Here is a 20,035-nt window from a genome sequence, read left to right as displayed (position 1 = left end):
GCACAGAAAAGCAAATTTCGAAACAACTTTGCTTCTGACTAACCAGCTGTCCACTAAGCAAAGTTGGTATTCTGACCTCTTCAAGACCGGGAAATGTGCTCAAGCTCTTCAGTTTCTTCACATTTATTGTAATCTTGAGGGCATTTTTTCAACAGCTTAACCGTTAGATGATCCTAAATGATCTTAGATATGGCAAATAGTGATGCCAGCTCTGCTGCAGTAAGAGTTTTGGTCTCGTTTTATCTTACGGCCATATCATATCGTGATATCGGTCATATCGTACTCTTTCATAATACTGAGGTACAAATTCGTTTTTAGCAGAAGCCTTTGAAAGCACGCATAAATTCACAATATCTATCGAAAGGGCCAATCTATATCTTACATTTATTACATTCATTATTTAATGTATTTTTCTGGGAAAGAAAACCGGGATTAGGGATAGTGATGAAAAACGTGCGGAATGCGTGATTCTCGTCAAAAAGGAGCGGGAATGCGGGATCAGACCCCCCTCCCTTCCAGACCCTCTTATTCAAATCCTTTTGCAGTCCATTAATACATTACGTATAATAAAGAATACAGTAAACAGATGGGGTAAAGTATTAATTAAACCCCCAGGGACGGAAGTAAGTGATTGAAATTCATGTCACGTACCAAATGAAGCTTTAAGTTCCCAGTTTCCATTTTTACAAAAAAATTCAACACAAGGTTTTCTTTCTTACCTCTTTATTTCTCTAAATGAAACTCCGAACACTGAATAATTTAATAGGGAGAAAATTCCGCGATCAAACATATATATGTACAATATCCCGTAAGAGACCCTCTGGCCATATTGTAATTGGTTGAATGAAGATCAGCGGCTGCCATGATTGTCAACTTTGGATGGGGTCTTCTCTAGGTTGTTATGCAAGTTCATTTGTTAACCAATCAGCACTGTCCTTTGACAGCAACCTTTCAGTTTAAAGAAATTTCTAAATCATTGGAATCGAGCTGGTTTAAGTTTTATGTCAAAAGGTAGTGATCTTTATAGTCAACAGTAATAAATAAACACTGCAAACGATTTCCATATGGTAACAAAACATTATCAAGTTCTCTGTACTGTAACTGAGTTTGCGAGTAACACCTGTTGGAAGATTTGATATTCAAAATAAATTTGTCAGTCAGTGTACGACGTCTTCCAAACTCAACACTGAGAAACCTTCATTTCAAGCTCGGAAAACGCCATGCTATCATCACGAGCAGTGTATGCACTAGAAATTAGCCAAAGGTCTATAAATAACATTGATAATACTGGTTCAACCGAAGAATATCCGAGAGAAAACGAAATGAACACAAATCGTCAAAATCAGCTCTCAGCGATCTTCAGTCCAATTTTGATCGCCATGAAATTGTCTGGGCAGTTTTTCGGAGAAACCGCACTGGCTGAGATAGGTCGCCGAAGAACAGGCTACATTTCGCGATTTTTCAGCACGCTCGTCGTTCTGGGCCAATGGCTACTCGTGGTATTGAGTGTTATAAGTCATTTTCACATAGGTTTCTCGACAACGCCGGAGTTTTTCTTCTTATTGGTTACCACCATTTGGTATGCCAAATGCGCAAGTAGCACCACCGTTTGCTTGGTCGTTTTGCCATTAGCGCCAAACAGGCGACCATCGAGATTTGCTCGATTTCTTTCCAGTTTTGGAACGAACACACCCGAACTAGAAGGGATGAAGGAAAAAGCTGTGAAAGGTTTAGCTTTGGGTTGCCTTGCAGTTCTGATCAATACCGTTGTCGTCACCTATTTCAGTGTCTGCTACAGAGGTATAATCTCTATTTTCCCACCATGGTATCCACACTCAGATAAGTACTTGGTAGTTTCGAGTGATAGAAGTGGTCTTTGGGACTTTCGACTCCTTCGCTTGGATTCTTCCAGCCTTGATCTTCTGCATCACCTGCATGCTCCTGGAAAAGACGTTCGAAACTCTGCAAAAGAAAATGTCCAAGGAATCCTTCCACTCTTTCACCATAGCACACCTGCGGCGGGAACACCTGAAGCTTTGTGAGATGGTAGAGCTGGCTAATGCTGTGTTCTCGCCGCTCCTCTTTGTGATCGTTTCACTGGACATACCACTTTTGTGTATCAACTTCCATCAACTCATCAAGTCGGCAAGCAGCCAAAAAGACACCATCGTTATTATCAGCTACCTCTACTGGAGTTTGTGTACAGCGACTTTTCTGGGGGTTGTTTTCATGTTTGGAAGCCGCGTTAACGAGAAGGTAAGTCTTAAATGTCTTAATAAAATGCATATTTTGTCTTCTTTAATAATATATCTAGGATTTAACTTGCATCGAAGCTGTCCTTTCAATAGTCATTTTCCAGTCGACTTCTTCATTTTTGCACTGTACTAGAAATTTTAAATATTTTAAAACTAAGCACATTAATGTTTTTTTTATCCACTTCAAGGTATAGGTACGTACATTAAGAGTTAGGAATTTTATGAAAAAACGAAACTACAAATCTTTGATATAGGAGGAATTTTAGTATAGGGCAAAGCCTTCACAAAACATTATTCTTTTTCTTTAATTTATTTATTTTCATTTGGTTCAGTACATCCACGATGTGATTAAATAGAGTGAAGGTGATTTAATTTTCAGCATATTTAAATTAATTGCATCCATTTACTTTACATTTCTACTATTTCTTGTTGCAAATTTTGATTTTATATTCTCGCGGAACAGAACACTTATGAATTCCCTCTATATTGCTTCACTTTTTAAGTGCAATTTCTTCATTATTTTGGTTTTTTATTGGTGCCAGCCTGGGAAAATTTGACGCAGGGCAAATTTTAAAGAAAGGAACCGTTTTGTATAAATATCATGATTGTCGAGAAAAAGAGATCAAAATGTAAATATGCCATTACCGTAGTAAAATCAACACATTCGGCAGGAAAAAGAAACCGTTTACAGCACCGAAAATGTTTACTCAGAAAACGTGTGGGACGAAAATGAATACTCGGTACAGCTCTAGGGATCATTTTTTTTTGTGCTGTGAAACTGACGCACCAAGCTGTAGTTTATATTATAGCCTATTTCAACCTTATCAACTAATCAGCTCTTCAAACAGACATGCTCATATCATGCATGTGACAAGGGTGGTCAAACATCTTCTGAGGAGTTGTATGTTGTGTGAAACAGCATAAATTTTAGAACAATCGTTCAATTAGAACAAGAGCGACCGACCGCCGCCTGATCATTGGCATTATCTAGTCACTCCCATAGCTCCCTCTAATTATGCTATCACGTTAATCACACTCTGACAGACTCTATTAACAGCGGTGGTTGACAGACGACCAACCGATCAACCACAAATTTCCATAAATCTAATCACGCCTATAACTTCCTCTAGCTATATGCTATCACTCGTTAAAAATGGAGTATGTTTTACCCCTTATCACGTGGCCATAGTAATGCAGATTATCAACTCGTAAATCACTCCAGTCCAGCTGCACACAAAGCGTTCCTTATTCGTATTATAAGTCTTAAAGTGTTGTAAGACAACATATGTTGCATTATATTTTAAAGTCGGCTTATTTCCCATACATTTTACTTGCAGGCTCACAGTTTCTATGAAACCTTACAGAAATCTAAGGTTTCTGTCGAAAACATACAAGAAAATACTGAGGTATGTGCTGGAAACAGGATAAAAAGGGGGCTTTAGTGTCGTCGGGGGTCGAGCCGAAACGAGTTCCATACCATTACAAACAATCCCCAAAATAATAACGTTAACAATATGGGGCAAATGCAAAAGTAATTGCTAAACATTTTATATGTAACTTTGCGAAAACAAAAAGGAAATAAAGAAAAATGGTGCATCAATTTTTTCCAATAGAGTGCCCGATAACATCGTTAGCCTCTCGTAGATTCTTGATGAGTCCATCTTACCAATCTTCTCAGGCCAACTCATTTAAATAAAATTGTAATATATAAAAACCTTGGGAGCAAGGATTGGAACCAATACCAAACCCACCCCACATATGAAGACGGGATCAGGATTAGAACCCAAATCACTTTCTCTCGCTTCGAATCAGTTGATCATAATTAAAATATTCTATGACCCAGTTTACCAACCAGTGAAGTAAAATAGGCTATAATGTTAATGGCCTCGTAATGCTTTTTATTTTGTGTAGTTGATGCTCTTTCTTGCTCATCTGCGGGGAGATCCCATCGGATTGTCTGTGGGGGGATTGGCAGTGATCAGCAAGTCGGTGTTCCTCACGGTTAGTATACAAACGACAAACAATAATGACTGTAAATAAAAAAATACTACATTACTACATTATATAGACGCTTATTGGGATATTTCATCTTAAAAAGAAAATCGGGAGTCGGGAGTCAGGAGTCGGGAGTCGAGAGTCGGGAATCGGGAGTATGTAGTTTCGAGTTTTAAGTTTCAAGACACTATACTGCACATTTTGAACGAAACGAGACGCAGCATACATAATAACATCAACAAAAAGTAGAGACAATTAACACAGAGAAAAAATACATAGGTACATAAGTTCTTTGTTTCTATGTTTTCATTACTCGTAACTCGAACAATTCGACGCGACACTCCAAGCAGTATCGAGCGACTTTCAACTGGTCATTTGACCGATAGCCAAATGACTGGAGCTCCCCTGATTTTTTTTTTTTTTTGGAATGCTTGCTTGCTTTTTTACCTACTTAATTAATTGATTGATTGACTGATTGATTGATTGACTGATTGACTGATTGATTGATTGATTGATTGACTGACTGACTGATTGATTGATTGATTGACCGACTGACTGATTGAATGACTGACCGACTTACTGACTGACTGACTGACTGACTGACTGATGACTGAATGAATGACGGACTGACTGACTGAATGACTGGCTGATTGACTGACTCGCTGACTCACTGACTGACTGACTTACTACTTGATTGATTGATTGATTGATTGATGATTGATTGGTTGGTTGACTGACTGACTGACCGACTGACTTACTGATTGGTTGATTTACTGAGCGACTGAGCGACTGAGCGACTGACTAATCGATAGTTTTTTTTTAATTTGAACTGCGGGCTTCTTTAAGAACAAGGAGTCTTTTCGGTCGCGAGTCTTAGTCCCTAAGCCCGCAGATCTCAGGTGTCTCAAGAGACCAGATAACAAGAACTTGAATGAGGATTAGCATAAATCGGCATTTTCCACCTGAATCTGCATACGTCCCCCATGCAACCCCCTACCCTCCTGAAAGTTAACCTATTGTTACACTTGTGTTTTGTTTTTTACCTCACCGTATTTGGTTCCATAGCTCTTTGGATTAATTGAGTCATACTTCATCGTACTGGTGACGTTACCGAGTTAAGCTGACGGAGAGAAGAATACCCAATGATAGCTCAAGCTGTAGGAGATTAGAATTTAGCTTCAAACTAACTTTATACTATTTATTTCATAATGTGTTTATGATTGGCGGCGTCTTCAAACTTATATATTCTCTACTTTCCAATTGCCCATAATTCACTCTGTATGCCCCCCAATGAATAAAATACTCTTGGGAGGTCTGCATATTCCCAAGAGCATTTCACAACAATAGCTTATGCAGAATTTGGGGGGCAAAGAGAGTGAATTATGGGCAATTGGAAAACAGAGAATAGGGACCTTACGCAAAAACGACGGTAACAGCAACGAGAACGTCACCAAACAAAAGTTTTAATGAATAGAACAATGGCTCTACACATGCGTTACAATTCTTGGTACAGTTCTTTGCCGTCCTCTGCAAAACAGAAACGTGAAATTAAAATGACCAGCTTTTGCGTTGTCTGGAGAACGCGAGACACAACAGCTAATTTTTCGTATTTCTACTTGGAAATGAACGCATGCGTAGCATATTCGATGGGCAAGTTTGAATATCGAGAAACACACTGAATAGATCTAAATACATGCGAAATTCCAAAGTAAAATAAAAACACATTTTCTACTAGGCGTCGTCCCCGCCGTCGCCGTCGTATATGCACAAGGTCTCTAATCACGTTTAAAAACGACGGTGGAGTTTTCAAAATAACGAATGTCTTAATTAGCATGAAAAAGAGAAAACATGAAGGATTCTGCTGGTAGTAGTAGTTATGTAGTATAGTCGAACCTCTATTAAGCAGCAACCTATTAGCGGCCTCCCCTTATTAAGCGGCAAGATTTTCAAAATCCCGAAATTATTTTTAGTAAAATACTGAAACAATAATAATAATACTAATACTAATAATAATAATAATAATAATAATAATAATAATAAAACCTATTTAGGGGCGTAGCCAGGATTTTTCAAAGGGGAGGACACACTGTGTCAAAGTGAGGTACTTACCAGATTTTCATGTCGTTTTTGCCACCATATTAATTCTTTTAAGTCAACTCCGAAATGCCTAAGATGTGGTGTTCCCCAGGGAACAATTTTGGGACCTCTTCTGGTTTTGATATACATATACATATCCTGCTGTCTGTGCGTGTTTCTATTTTCACACACCTTTCGGTTGCCCCCATGTAGTTCTCGAAAAAACTATCGCGTTCACTGTCTCAGGAGCTCTACATTTCGGAGTTTGAGCTCCCTTTCTGGGCTATCAGTGTATTGAAATAATATCTTCATGAAAATTTAAACGGCTTGTTTTTCCCGCATTGCACTATCGAAGCCTCAGCATGTAAAGTCACTCAAGTAAAAACAAAAGACGGATGCATAGGAACTTCCCCTGGGTGGAAAAATCGAAGATATTTTGAACAAAGAATTCATTTTTGTATCAAGTTAACTTTTCAATTCTCCTGCTTCAAGTTTGCTGTCAGCTCCTTTCAGTTACATTGAAAACAATCCCTTTTCAATTCGTACATTTCGAACCTGCCTTCATTCGAAACTGCTCAGAGACCATTTGAGGGGTTTCTTTTAAACAGCCGCGACAATATTCACACAACACACTCTGTTGGCGATATATATTTACAAGTCACACTCTTACGCAGCTTTTATTTCCACGTATTTTATAAACCAACCAACGATCCCATATAAAGTGTGGCATATAATTCTTGGTGACCCGCAAGCACGCGAAACTACCAATGGTTTGAGCTTGGCAATACATTATGCAACACCTTAATTGCGTAAGCATCACAACGAACAAGTTGAGATTTTATTTTCTTGTACCGAACATTTGATTGGCTGGAATTGAAAGTGGGACATTTGATTGGCTGGATTTGAAAATGTTGGAATCTATTGTTTCAGTTCAGCCATCTGATTGGTTTTCTTTGTCTGGGTGGCCCCGGTTTCAGTAAACGCATTGTAACGCCTTAATCACGACCTGAGTATTGTGTACGAATGGCTTGCAATCTGCTAACAAGCTTCTTATTGCATCAAGGCAGAAGCTATCACAATTTATGGAAAGTCCCTCTATTCTGTTACTATAAACGAGAACGCAGTAGAGCAAGTAACCTCCTTGGAGTCTATGTCGATCAAAATATAAACTGGGAGTGCCATATTGAAAATATCTCTAAGAAGGTAGCTGGTGCCATTGGTGCAATTAAACGAATTCGGCATCTCACTCCATTTAATATTTAATATCTCGCTCGACCACATTTTGATTATTGGAATGTAGTGCGGGGAAACTGTAACAAGGGCCTTTCTGATAAACTCCGAAGGCTTCAAATTCGCGCAGCTCGCACCCTAATGTCTGCGAGCTATGATAGTAATTTGGATGATTTGTTTCGGGCACTGGGGTGGCGAAGACTCTGCTATCAAAGATTGGAACAGAAGTCTATCCTAATGTATAAAATATCACATGGCATCTGAGATCAAGATTCGTATATTGTGATAATGTAAGTGATTATCGTTTAAGGAACGCTGAAAACAAATTAGTTCAACCCCGAACTGATTTTCTAAGAGAATTTCAAGTTTCGTACCGCGGAGCTCAGTCTTGGAACAACTTACCTATAGTCCTTAGACAAGCATCTTCACTGACCGATTTCAAATCTAAATTATGTCGCCACAGTTTTAAGTGATATCTTAATTTTAAGTAAATTCTTAGAAACGACCTCCATGAATAGCAGTTTACATTATTTGAATTGTAGGTGCTAAAAAAATGGGTGTTATTTATGGAACCCTCGTGTAACCGGTTAGACTAACGTGGACTGTTCAAACGCTGTAAATTCCAAGTTATTTACAAAATGGGACTTTCACGGCACGAAATGGCAAAGTTGGAAAGAGCATTAGAACGGTACTAAAAAGGCACGTAGAGTTAAATTTTGAACACCGCCAAAATGCTCCGCAAACCTACCGTGAAGCCCCCGTAAAGATGCCTTTTACGTTGAAGCATTTAAAGTTCCTTAGAGTCCAAGCGTGGGCATCATTATACTTTAACCCTTTGACTGCCAAACGTTCACAAAAAATGCCGTTTTTAACTATTAAATACGTTTTTTGGCTGCCATGACGCTAAATTGACCTTAGTTTTGCTGAGACAGCTATATTATACCAACAAGATAGATTTCCCCAAGATTAGGTACTAAACTGTACAACATTTTAGTTTGGCGCACGCGCGTAAGCCAAAATTTGGACTTTTTTTGCCATTGCTCGTTCCAAGTTTTTTTCCTTGCCCCTTTGCTTTCCTTTTTCCCGGCCCTTTTACTCTCGCTACCTTTTGGGTTTCATATTCTCTCTGGCTGCCACAAAAAGTTGGGCATTAGTTATAGGCAAAGCCTGGACATGGGACTTAGGTAAAATGGGCCATTTTACCACCAGTTTTGCATTAAAACTGACAACGTTGTTTTTGAATTTGCCATGTCAAACAAAACTCTGTTAAGAAAAATCAGTTACACCATGTTGTATTTACGCTATTACTTATACACCAGCAAACTCCACAATAGATCAATTACTCTCTCTGCTTTCGTCAATATTTAAACACAAAATATAACGCTGAAAATATAGATTAAAATTCATCTAATGGTTAAATATCTTAAAGAAGATTCTCCTTCAAGGCATCGCTCAAGTTTTTGCCTTTTCTTTGGTCTTAATTGAAAATAGGGTAAACAGACAAATAAATTTTCTGGCTCAGATCTTTGAGTTGTGCTCGTACAATATCGGCTGAAGCATTTAAATGGTGCAACAACGCGAACACGATCATTTTTAACAGCTGGTAACTCGGGAACTGGCTGATCAGAAGCTTTGACTGGAATAAAGCGCTAGATGGTGGGATTAATTAACCTGTCTGGGTAACTCAGTCGAGAAAACACCATTTTGAGCCTATCACATTCCTTGGAAAAGTAGGCACCAGTTGAAGGCACGATTTAGTAAGCCGCGCTTGTAGCGATCATCAACATGGCTCTTGTAATGCAGCAGAAGGCCAGTGTTGGTAGGTTTGGCGTATACTTTTGTTTGGATTCATATAGATTTGTTAAGGAGCTGTGGGCCAAGAAACGGAAGCGTTCCATTATTCCATTAACCTGGAGTCTGATGGGCGTACAGAGTCTGTAGCCTCAGCAGGGAGGATTCGGCGAACCAGTGATTCTAGCTCATTCTCTTTCTATAGGATAGGGTGATAGTGCTTCGGAATTTTTCCATTATGAATTTGGTGGCATTATTTATTGATGCATTAGCTAGCAAACGTAACTATTAATCCTTGTACATCACTACCGCTCCCGATCCTTTGTCAGGATTGCGTTATTCTTCCATTTAAAGACCAGGCTTCAGCCGATATCGTAGCAGCACAACTCAAAGATATGAGCCAGAAGATACAAGTGACAGTCCAGCCCACGTTTGTAAGTCACAAGGTCAAGCAGCATCCGAAACCGCTCGAAGTCAAGCCGTGTGTTGTTAACCAACAATCCCTTGTTTATCAATTTAAATGTGACCTGTGGGATACAGATTATGTTGGTTACACGCGGCGGCATTTGCATCAATATAAGACGTAGACGTAGACGTATAGGGGTTTAGGTATCTACAGTTTAAACCGGACGCGCGACATCGCTTGGACCTGAGACACCTCTAAAGGTATAAACGGTAACCTTGAACAAATATGCACATATACAACAATCTATGATGCGGGTCTTTTTGATTTCCAATCAGAATAGACAAGTTTTATTCAAGCTCACTTTTATTTAAATGTATGTACAGTTACGGTACATAAGCATGAGAGATCACAAACTGCCAACAACAGCGCAACATCAACAGAAATTTAATACCTAAAACAATTTCTAGGATACGTTTAACAAAGCAACCATGTATATTGAGTAGGAGATCTCGAGCTGGCCAACGTATATGTTTGAACTTAAATTTGAGCTCCGGACGGCGTAGCAATCGTAAAACCATCAGTAAAATAAAGAGCGCTACCGATGGCGAAGCTACTGTTAAACTACCACTAAAATTAGTCCTTAAAAATGGAACTATGCAGCTCAAACTTGGCCTTAAACATTCATTTCCAAGAAGCATTTATATTACAATTATATGTGTAGTATATAAGGTGCATGACACAAATATTATATAGTCATATGGTAAGTGGATAGAAGTTTATAATAGTTCTCTTCATGGAGTTTTGTTCAAACTGAGAGGCATTATACATAACCTCAATTCTCGCCTTCACTATAGCTACCATAAGTGTTGTGGGCTCTCTCAACCACCGATCGCAGACACACAGCCGTGTAATTTTATTGTATTTTATCATTTATTTATTTACTTTTTTCATTTTATCTTCCCGCAAACACCTCAGAAAGTAGTAACAAGACAACCACTTTAGCAACGAATAAAGTCGCCATTAAGTATTCAGACTGAATTGAAGTCTCCATTAAGTATTCAGACTGAATTGATTTTATTCGAAACTGCTTGTAGTTTATGAAAGTAAAGTCTGTGCAACAAGGTACAATAGTCTCCGTGAATATCCCTTGGTTACGGTTGATAACAGTAATAACTCACAAAAGAAGAAAAAAAAATTCGTTCGGTAATTGTTAATGCTTTCTTATGTTTAATGCGAAGGGACGTCCTTAAAAGGCTATTGCAATGTACTATAGTGCAGTGCAGTGCACAGCACTGGGTTTTATTAAATGGCTTGTGTTTGTAGCCGATATAACGCGCGCTCTGATTGGCCAATTGTAGCGCAATTATTCTCCCATAATGTCCACGGGCCGATTACAGACCCGAAAAAGCAAAGCAAAAAGCCACACAATAAAAAACTTATTAACCTCGAACGTTTGGTGTTAACGGGAAAATCTCCAACCGAGACCTTGCCGTCAATACGGGCCGCTGAGCAGGCCGGATTCCTAAATCCTCAAATTTGATTGGCTAATCATACGCACGTGACCGGTCCAGCTTTTTACGATACGGCCCACGGGCCGGATTTTTTTCCCGCTGCCTAAATTTCGCTCCTAAAAGTTAGCGGCAATCGTCAATCTTTTGCCTTTTTACACATCTATCGATGATTAGTCAACGCAAGTTTATCTTTGTTCCGTTTAAAATGGCAAGGAAAGTCACTGTAAGTAAATTCAATATACTGTTTTGAAGTTGTGAGAGTTTGCTTGGTTGTTTATGGCTTGGCGCCGTAATGGCGCGTAATCTTGTGTTTTTGCCTCGCCGTAAAATTTGAGTCAATTTCAGTCGAGTTTAACTCTCTTATCGTCGCTGTATTTAGAAGAATTGCAGGATTGCTCGGAAGCCGGTTTACGCTAACCCAGGATTAAAAGTGAATCGAATTATAACTTTTTCTTCTATACAAATGGTTTTTGCTGTTTTGTTTTGTGTACATGGTGATTATTAAAACTCAAAGCAGAAGGCCAAACAATATACAGAAACCTCACCGCAAAGTTACAAAACTCAAATCAAAATTCTACCTTTTTCTGGGTTAGCTTAATCGGGCTTTGAACAACCCGGCCCAGGAGCTACGCTTTTAGGCTGGCCTAAATCTATATATTATTTTGTATTGTAGTGTCCATCTGATTTAATAATTATGTTTTCCGCATTTTACGTGGAAGTACCTACTAATACCAAAGCCAAGATTATGAGAATGAAATAATGTAACTATGGATTGCACAGCTGTTACGTAGTTGATTTACAAGTAGGTGACGGTTACTCCTTTACTTTGGCAGGGACAACATAACAGTAAAGTACGAAACAATCATTCCAACAATCTGAAAAGTAAGAAATGAGATACAGACATTACCAAATTAACATAGGGCTGACCATCTTCATAGTATTTCCCCAACTCCATTTTCTTAATGGGACGGGTATACATAATAATGAAAGTTAAATGCTAGACTAAAGAGATTACTCAAGTTAAAATTAATTTCACGGACAATACTTTCTTTTTCAATATTTTCAATATTTGCTTAGGTAAGATAGAGTCTGCATACGGGCCAAGTGGTCCATCAGGCCGGAGCTTATCCCGGTTTCTGTAGCATGAAGCGACTAGGAGTATTTCTATTCTTCACTGGATGGGATGCTAGTCCATCGCAGTATTGCTCCAAGCATTAAGGGCGCCGTTGCCCATTTGTAAACCTGGGTGGAGAGAGGCACTGTGAGAGTAAAGTGTCTTGTCCAAGAACACAACACAATGTCCCTGGCCAGGGCTCGAACCCGGACCGCTAGGTCCGGAGACGAGCGCACTAACCATAAGCAAACCGCGCCTCCCATCAATATTTGCTTACAGACTTATAATTTATGGTTTATCAGATAAAAGATACTTTTTGGGTTTCTTGTAAATTCAAGTGCAGTGATTAAGATGGACGCTAAGCCATTATATTGTAGATATAATGGGTGTAAAGAGGCATTGTGAGAGTAAAGAGTCTTACTTGAGTAAAGTTAAGTGTATACACAATAAACGTGACTTACGTACTTACTTACTTACTTAGTCACTTGTCCAAGAACACAACACAATGGCCTTGGCCAGGGCTCGAACCCGGACCACTAGGTCCGGAGACTTGCGCTAACCATAAGCAAACCGCGCCTCCCACAAATATAGTTTATAGTTTAAAAGATACTTTGGGTTTCTTGTAAATTAAAGTGCAGTGATCAAGATGGAAACTAAGCCATTACATTGAAGATACTGTACATCATCTCTAACAACAATTTTTTTTTCTGGCAATTGTTTCAATTGTAACCATTTCGAAATAACTCCTCAGCTATTACATGTACATATCAGCAACAATCAAATGCGTCCTAAAAATGTGTCGAAATTAAAAAAAAAGGAGTTTTCTTTTTTATGCTATAACCTCCACCGCAAAAAAATCATGAAAGTTAGACATTTGGACCTTTTTCGCTGATTTATTGCACAATTTTTGGAAAGGAAATGCTTATAATCAGTCTGTGATATATACGTTATTAGTAACGGACTGGTTTTACCGTTAGTGACGTGGACGTGGAAACTACAATCAATCCCCCAATGGAAAGACCCTTTGGATCACCTTGAAGGTCCAACATAAACGACACCAACTGAAATACAATTAAACGTCAACTTACATAGTAACTTCTCTAGTTTACCAAGCATGAGGAACGTCCTCATTGACCCATAAATTATTTACTCCTACAGTTTGTTTGTTTATTTGAATACTTGGCTACAAAGTATTGTTATGCATTTCTGTCTTTCTTCCGTTCTCACTCCCTTTCTCCCTTTCTTTCTGTTTTCTCTTTCTGTGTTTTTTTTTTTTTTTTTTTTTTTCTCTTTGTTTTCTTATTACGGAGGGAGATGGTGGGACAGGGTGTTTCTTTGCTGGAAAATTTCAATGAAAATGAATAATAAATTACAATAATAAATTACAACATATAGAGAAGAAGCCACATCAGCCTTTGCTGGTTTTTATGCGGGTCCACTGGTCTATCCTCGTCGAATTGGAATTTAGAGTGTTGGTTTTTGAGGAGGGAGGGAAACTGTAAAACCCAAGAAAAAAATATCAGAGAAACGTGGGAACCGACAACTAACTCAGCCCACATATGGCAACGGGCCGGAATCGAACTCCGGCCACATAGGTTGGAGGGGGAGGGGTGGGTGGGGGGAATGCTATCACCACTGCGCCATTCACGCTCCCGGTGTTCGTGAATATTAAAGAAAAGACAATTTATGTACCTGTAGAGCACCAAACACCTTCCTTTCGTCTTCCTCCGATCCAAGAGAAGTTTGTAAGATATTTTGGAAGTTGTGAATCTAAAACAGAAATATCAAATTTACGATATGATAAATACATTGTCAACTTGGGAGTGCTTTTTAAGTTAGCAAATGAAAGTAGAACAGAGAGGTTTATAAGGCAAAGTGAGAGTAGCAACAGAAAGATCTTAAACACTTAAACTTACCATGCAATGAATGAAAGGAGAAATATGTAAATTGATGATAGAAGCAGGGTATTTAAATGCGAAAAAAAGAAACAGAAAGAAAGAAATTGAGTAACGAAACTACAGTTAAAAAAAAAATGCGATGCTGCATACCTTTTGGCATAGTTTAGATCCAAATATCATAATGACTGCTAAGAGACCACAAGAAGTCAAAAGCCAAAATATATTGCTGACGAGGGTAACATATTTGTCTGCTTCAGGTAAATTAATAGCTCTGTAACAATTGAAGCAAATCAGCGGAATGTATAGAGAGACCAGTCCAAATAAAACAGGAGCGAGTATCTTGTCAGCCATCTGGACCACTTCACACAATCTGTAATGTTCCATCCTGAAGGTTCCTATCTTTACGAAGACCGAATGACATGATGACATTCGCATATGCAGATCATCAAAGAATGCCTCTAGTATCAAGCATGTAATATAGAAAAACAGGATAGGAAGATACCACACACCCATACCATAAATAATAAAGACGAGGGAAAGCATTCTAAAACCAAACCATCGACTCCAAGGTTTAACAGCTGCAATACTAATGTCCAACATTAGGTAACTCACCAAAGCAGCGATTGCACCACAGACAAAAAGGAAACAAAAGATTACAACACATACTTTCGCCTTAATTTTCACCTTTTCTAAATTTGCATTGCTATTGATTGCGGGTAAACTTCCAAAGAAATTTTCAAATCGAGATTTCCGTGAGTCTCCTAGAGGCAAGCACAGTACAATCCAGCAAATCGTGGCGCTCAGAGCGATCAAAAGACACCACAAGCTGAACATAAAGAAGAGATAAATGTTATTTCCAAAGAAAATATCGGCAAAAGACATAGTGAAATTCGACCAGAAACCAGAAAGTACCACAACGCAATAGATGCGTGGAACTAGTTTCCCCCGTCGACCAGAAGCATTTGGCAAATGTTTTAAACTTGTCTGTTCAGAGTATATTCCAAAACACTTCATCAGTTTCAACGTTGGACTGTAGATTTCGTCGATTGTTTTGAGCGTCTGTTCGTTGGCATCTGCTCTTTCAGCAATCGAGTCCTCGACTATTATAAAATCATTCCTCGTAGACTGAATTGAAATTGTGGAAAGCATTTCGTGATCACTAGGCATGGAAGCTTTGTTAGGCATCACTCTTGAAGGCATGATTTACGATCGTTAGTAATGCAACCGGGGCTCAAAACGTAAAAAGTTTCACTTCGTTATCAGTCTTAAAAGTAAATTACTTATTTATTTTCATTTGATAGGTTTTTTGTTTCGTTTCCTTTAATAGCGTCTGTAGGCATTAGAGTATGTATTCTTAATTAAGATTTGAATTTCTCTTAAACAACAAGGTGCATTTAATTTGAATCAGTGAGCAATTACGATTCTCTTCTCTTAAATGACCTGGAGAGAGGTTGCAATTATCTCTGTGCAAGCTAAGTTCAAGTTAATTATTCCTTATGTTTTCAAATAGGGAAGATGGACGAAAACAAGATGTTTTATTGTCCCGCATCAAAGGTTTATTTAAAATCCTTTATATAGAGAGAACGTTTGGTTGTTGTTGTTTTTTTTTTTTTGCATGAGAAAAGTCCAGATGTTTTTCCTTACAATGCTGAGTACCTACAATGATGACAGTTGTATAATTTTGTGCTCTCCTGTTAGCATGCAATGAAATAAATAAAATATATATAAATAAAAGTTGAAGGTAGAAATCAAGAGAAGCATATAGTCGTAAATAAACTTTGCCACTCTGGGCCATATAATTATTTGATCGATTTGACTCTTCAGCGCGACTATCAGAAGCAAAATAAAAGTCGACAATCTTTACTACATCCACATTAATTTATTTATTTTATTTTTACATATTAACTTTACATTAAACTTTCATTTCTAAAATTTTAGTCAATCGATCTAGAAGCAATATACTTTAGACATCCTATAGAATACCGCTATTCTGGGTTATATTTTAAGCTCTACCGCATCATGTGTTCTGTGCATCTTTGTTAAATGTAATAGGAAATTAAATCAAAAAAAAAAAAAAAAAAAAACACTTTTGGTTGTCGTCCAATTATGCCAAACTTTCGCCTTTCCTTTGATATTACATCGATCTCACAACTGTTGGGTACTTCACAACTCTATTAACGACTTATACATTGTTCAAATATAATCGACGAAAACAAAAACTAAGGTCAACGGTAGAGGGAGTGCCGGATCAAAACGTTGTTCTCGTTTTTCTTCACAGCTTTTCCTCTGGGTATGAGTTAGCTTGGGAGACTCAACATGACAGCAAAGTAAGAAATAATTATTCCAACAACCTGGAAAAAGACAACACCAAAGATTTAGAACATAGTTACTTTTTAATCAAATAATAATAATATAATGAATGGAGCTTTACGGAAATTTGTACCCTTTTTGAACTTAGGGTCTCTCTTTGGTTTTAGTGAGGCCGTATGCATAGGTATAACTAATGAGGGTAAACTGGTAAGGATACATATTGACAATATTGAAGTAGTAAGGTAAAGGTAAAGTCTGCATACGAGCCAAGCGGCCCGCCAGAGCGAAGCTTATCCCGGTTTCCTTAGCATGAAGCGACTAGGGGTGTTTCTACTCCCCCCATGGAATGGTAGTCCATCGCAGGGTTACCCTCAGCATTAAATTGGCTGGTACCCATTTAAACACCTGGGTGGACAGAGGCACTGTGAGAGTAGAGTGTCTGGCCCAAGAACACAACACAATGTCCCCGGCCAGGGCTCGAACCCGGACCGTTCGATCCGGAGACAAGCGCACTAACCATGAGGCCACTGCACCTCCACACATATTAAAGTAGTGGTTCACTGAAAATTTCATTTGCTAAATACGAAGTTGAACTTACAGCACACATGTACATTTTTTTATCATTTATCACCATCACAAAGTACACAAAAAGGCAAATGTTGGAACAACAAATGCCCTAGGCTACTCATCGTCGATTTTTCTAAACATTTGACATAAAAACAGACTTTACCGTTAGAGACATGGATTTATTGATGACAGCCAGTCCTCCAACGGAAAGACCCTTGGGGTCGCCTTGAATATCCAGCACAAACATCAGTAACTGAAAAAAAAAAGTTACAAAGAAAAATTGAGGGTCCACTCGCTTATGTCCAAATAGAGAGTCAAAGCGGTTTGTATATAACATGTTCAAATGGGTACGTAGGGTATAAACGTCCTCAATTTTGGTATAATAAATACCTTCGATTCATCTGCTGTTGAGACAGGAAACATTTGCAAAACTTTTTGAAAGCTATAAATCTGAAAACCAAAAACATAAAATAAAGAAACAAATAATGGCAATACTAATAAAATAGGATTTAAGATACATACATCATCAGAAAAATGTGGGCTTTCAAACTGATGTAGCTGATTTTCACGTACGTTTTAAATTGTTTTAAATTATTGGAACTTGATTCGGGCCAAAAAAAAAATTATTGTAACCTCAAAAGAGTGCTTTCTAGCGTGTAAAAACAACTAAATTTATGAAACGGCGCATTTTTTGACGAAATTCGAGGTGTATGGATATGACCCAGATATGAGATTTTCTTAACCTTAGGAATTTTTTTTTGTTTTTTGTTTTTTGTTTTTTGGCTAAGAGCATCGAACACTTTAAATACCTTAAACAAAATGAAGGCCATCCTAAAAAAGTCTATATAATATCGGTTACCCAAATACATTTACCGCCACAGAAATGATTTCCTTTGTTATAACAGTTTGGTATGAGTTTGAGAAATTATGAAGGAATGACTTTCTAAGCTATACCTTTTCGCCGACTTTGGATCCAAACACCAAAATAACTCCTAAGATAGCAGCTGCTAAGAGAAACCAGAACAGATTGTACAAAAAGAATATTTGCGAATCTTCGTCACGGGGTTTAGCAACATTGTAGAAACTGAAGCAAAGGAGCGGAATGTACACAGAAACAAACACGAGAAGAAGAGGGGCAAGCACTTTGTCAGCAAGCTCAACTACTTCACATAGTTTGTGATACTCTCTTTTCAAGGCTGTCAGGTCCATTGGGGTCGAATGTGATAGCAACATTCTCCTATGCAGATCTTCGAAAATAGTCTCCAGCATCAGGCTTGTAATGCAGAAAAAGATAATTGGTAGCAGCCACGAACCGACTCCGATGATCAGGAAAGTTGGTGAGAATAACCTAAAACCAAACCATCCATGCCAAGGCTTAAATATACCAATGTTGAATTCATTAAAAAACAGTAATCCAGCGAGGATACCTGCTGCGGAGAAAATGAAGAGGATACAAAACACAGCTAAGGCTATTCTGGAGTTCTTTTTCACCTTTTCTAAATTAATCGTCTTAACGGTAGCCAAGAGATAACAAAGACACTTTTCTAATCGAGATTTCTTCGTTCCAGTTATAGGTAAGACCACCAAGCTTATCGTAGCGTTGAGTGCAATAAATAAACACCAGAGAGTCATCATTAGAACGACATATATATCATTCTCAAACATCATTGCCATAAAGGACAAAATACAATTAAGCCAGAAGCCAGAAGCTAACACACAACAATAAATGCGGGTAAGACCATTCCGTTTCCTGTACGGACTAGAGGTGCCTCTAAAATGTTTTAAAGTCACATCTCCAAAATATATTCCAAAACTCTTCATTACTCTCAGCAACGGACTGTATACATCTTCGACTGCTTTAAGAAACCGCTCGTCGGCATTTTCTTGCTCTTGACTTTCAACATTGAAGGGAACGTCATTTGTCACACTTGGTGCTGCGGCTGCTGAGATCCGTATTTCTTGGTTCCCAATAAAGGAAGCTTGGAAAGGTGTCACTCGAGAAGGCATGATTACATTGACTCCTGGTTACTGAAGGAAAAGGGTGATTATATTTCCTAATTTAGACGTCGATGTTTTTTTTTTTCATAGTGTTGATAAACTGAACCCCTTGCAGTGAAATGAAAATCATTTTCACTAGAAGCGATAATGGACTTTATATTTTCAACTTAAATACATTAAGTCAATATCAACAGGCATAGTTCATTTCCCTGATCAAATTGTAATAGGAAGCAAATTATTAATTATTGATCTGCTTATCGCAATTCTTTGGTACTTTTTTCTAGTTTTCGTCCTTTGTTGTAAATTCATATAATTTGTTGGAAGATATATATTTGTGTCGCTTTTAATTTGCTTTATAGATTTTTATGTGAAATTGCCTCCATCTCGTGATCTCAATGGCGTGGTTCCTCTATTGAAGTGCAAATGATTTCCTTGGGCAAAGTTCTGTACAATGAAATACAACTTGTTTTCTAAACGTTCGGAAATTCTTAATAATCCATCTCCTGGTCGGTGTTCCCTCTTGTTAATTCAATCTAGCACTTTAATTAAAATTCACACATTTGAAATTTCAAAGAAGAAAAATAAATAAACAGTATTATCACCAGCAGTGTGATTTAATTAAAAACATACAGTACCGAGAAATGAATCGGTCTCTATGACATTTACGATCCACACAAGCTGTTTTTGAATGTTTAATTCTTTTCTTCGTGTGTGGGAATTGTAAGTTATGAATTCGCGGTAAAGATACCAGTAATAATTTACAATTTTTGAAACTGCAAAAGAGTTTCGCCACGCAAGCTTTTGTGGTGAAAATTTCAGGTCAATATCACTGACCTACCCAGAAGTAATTTTTTTTTTTGCGTCACCATTTATAAGTTCTCTGA

At 38.0% G+C, this 20,035-nt stretch overlaps 2 protein-coding genes and 1 pseudogene across 3 annotated transcripts; 1 reads left to right on the top strand and 2 right to left on the bottom strand.

Moving 5' to 3' along the window:
* Window positions 1-111: 111 nt before the first annotated feature.
* On the top strand, window positions 112-9,925 carry LOC110051386 (uncharacterized; annotated as a pseudogene). Its single transcript, XR_016205731.1, has 4 exons — window positions 112-2,256; window positions 3,593-3,661; window positions 4,167-4,256; window positions 5,316-9,925. The product of XR_016205731.1 is annotated as an uncharacterized LOC110051386 (transcript).
* Window positions 9,926-11,936: 2,011 nt separating this feature from the next.
* LOC110051412 (uncharacterized) lies at window positions 11,937-15,476 on the bottom strand. Its single transcript, XM_089283678.1, has 4 exons — window positions 14,427-15,476; window positions 14,071-14,148; window positions 13,350-13,439; window positions 11,937-12,139 (listed from the first exon to the last, which is right to left on the bottom strand). The coding sequence occupies exons 1-4, from the start codon at window positions 15,474-15,476 to the stop codon at window positions 12,086-12,088; spliced, it is 1,272 nt and encodes a 423-aa protein (XP_089139804.1). The 3' UTR covers window positions 11,937-12,085.
* Window positions 15,477-16,573: 1,097 nt separating this feature from the next.
* Window positions 16,574-19,160, bottom strand: LOC149116517 (uncharacterized). The gene is made up of 5 exons (XM_089279899.1): window positions 18,978-19,160; window positions 18,108-18,527; window positions 17,544-17,603; window positions 17,317-17,406; window positions 16,574-16,627 (listed from the first exon to the last, which is right to left on the bottom strand). The coding sequence occupies exons 1-5, from the start codon at window positions 19,158-19,160 to the stop codon at window positions 16,574-16,576; spliced, it is 807 nt and encodes a 268-aa protein (XP_089136025.1).
* Between the last annotated feature and the right edge of the window lie 875 nt (window positions 19,161-20,035).

This window comes from Orbicella faveolata, unplaced genomic scaffold, assembly GCF_042242905.1.
Source record: "Orbicella faveolata isolate gen_17 unplaced genomic scaffold, um_ofav_v1 contig_12, whole genome shotgun sequence".
Lineage (NCBI taxonomy): Eukaryota > Metazoa > Cnidaria > Anthozoa > Scleractinia > Merulinidae > Orbicella > Orbicella faveolata.
The sequence above is the reverse complement of the archived record's forward strand: the minus strand, read 5'-3'. Positions and strand labels throughout refer to the sequence as shown.

Bases quoted from the DNA above. Each gene is read 5' to 3' on its own strand.
- LOC110051412 (XM_089283678.1), bottom strand. From the start codon at position 15,476: ATGCCTTCAAGAGTGATGCCTAACAAAGCTTCCATGCCTAGTGATCAC. The intron at 14,149-14,426 runs GTATGCAGCATC...TTTCTGTTTTAG, and splicing joins GATCTAAACTATGCCAAAAG to ATTCACAACTTCCAAAATAT. The intron at 12,140-13,349 runs GTAAAACCAGTC...CTTACTTTTCAG, and splicing joins CCACGTCCACGTCACTAACG to ATTGTTGGAATGATTGTTTC.
- LOC149116517 (XM_089279899.1), bottom strand. From the start codon at position 19,160: ATGCCTTCTCGAGTGACACCTTTCCAAGCTTCCTTTATTGGGAACCAA. The intron at 18,528-18,977 runs GTAATGAAGAGT...GGTATATTTAAG, and splicing joins TATACAGTCCGTTGCTGAGA to CCTTGGCATGGATGGTTTGG. The intron at 16,628-17,316 runs GTAAAGTCTGTT...GTCTTTTTCCAG, and splicing joins ATAAATCCATGTCTCTAACG to GTTGTTGGAATAATTATTTC.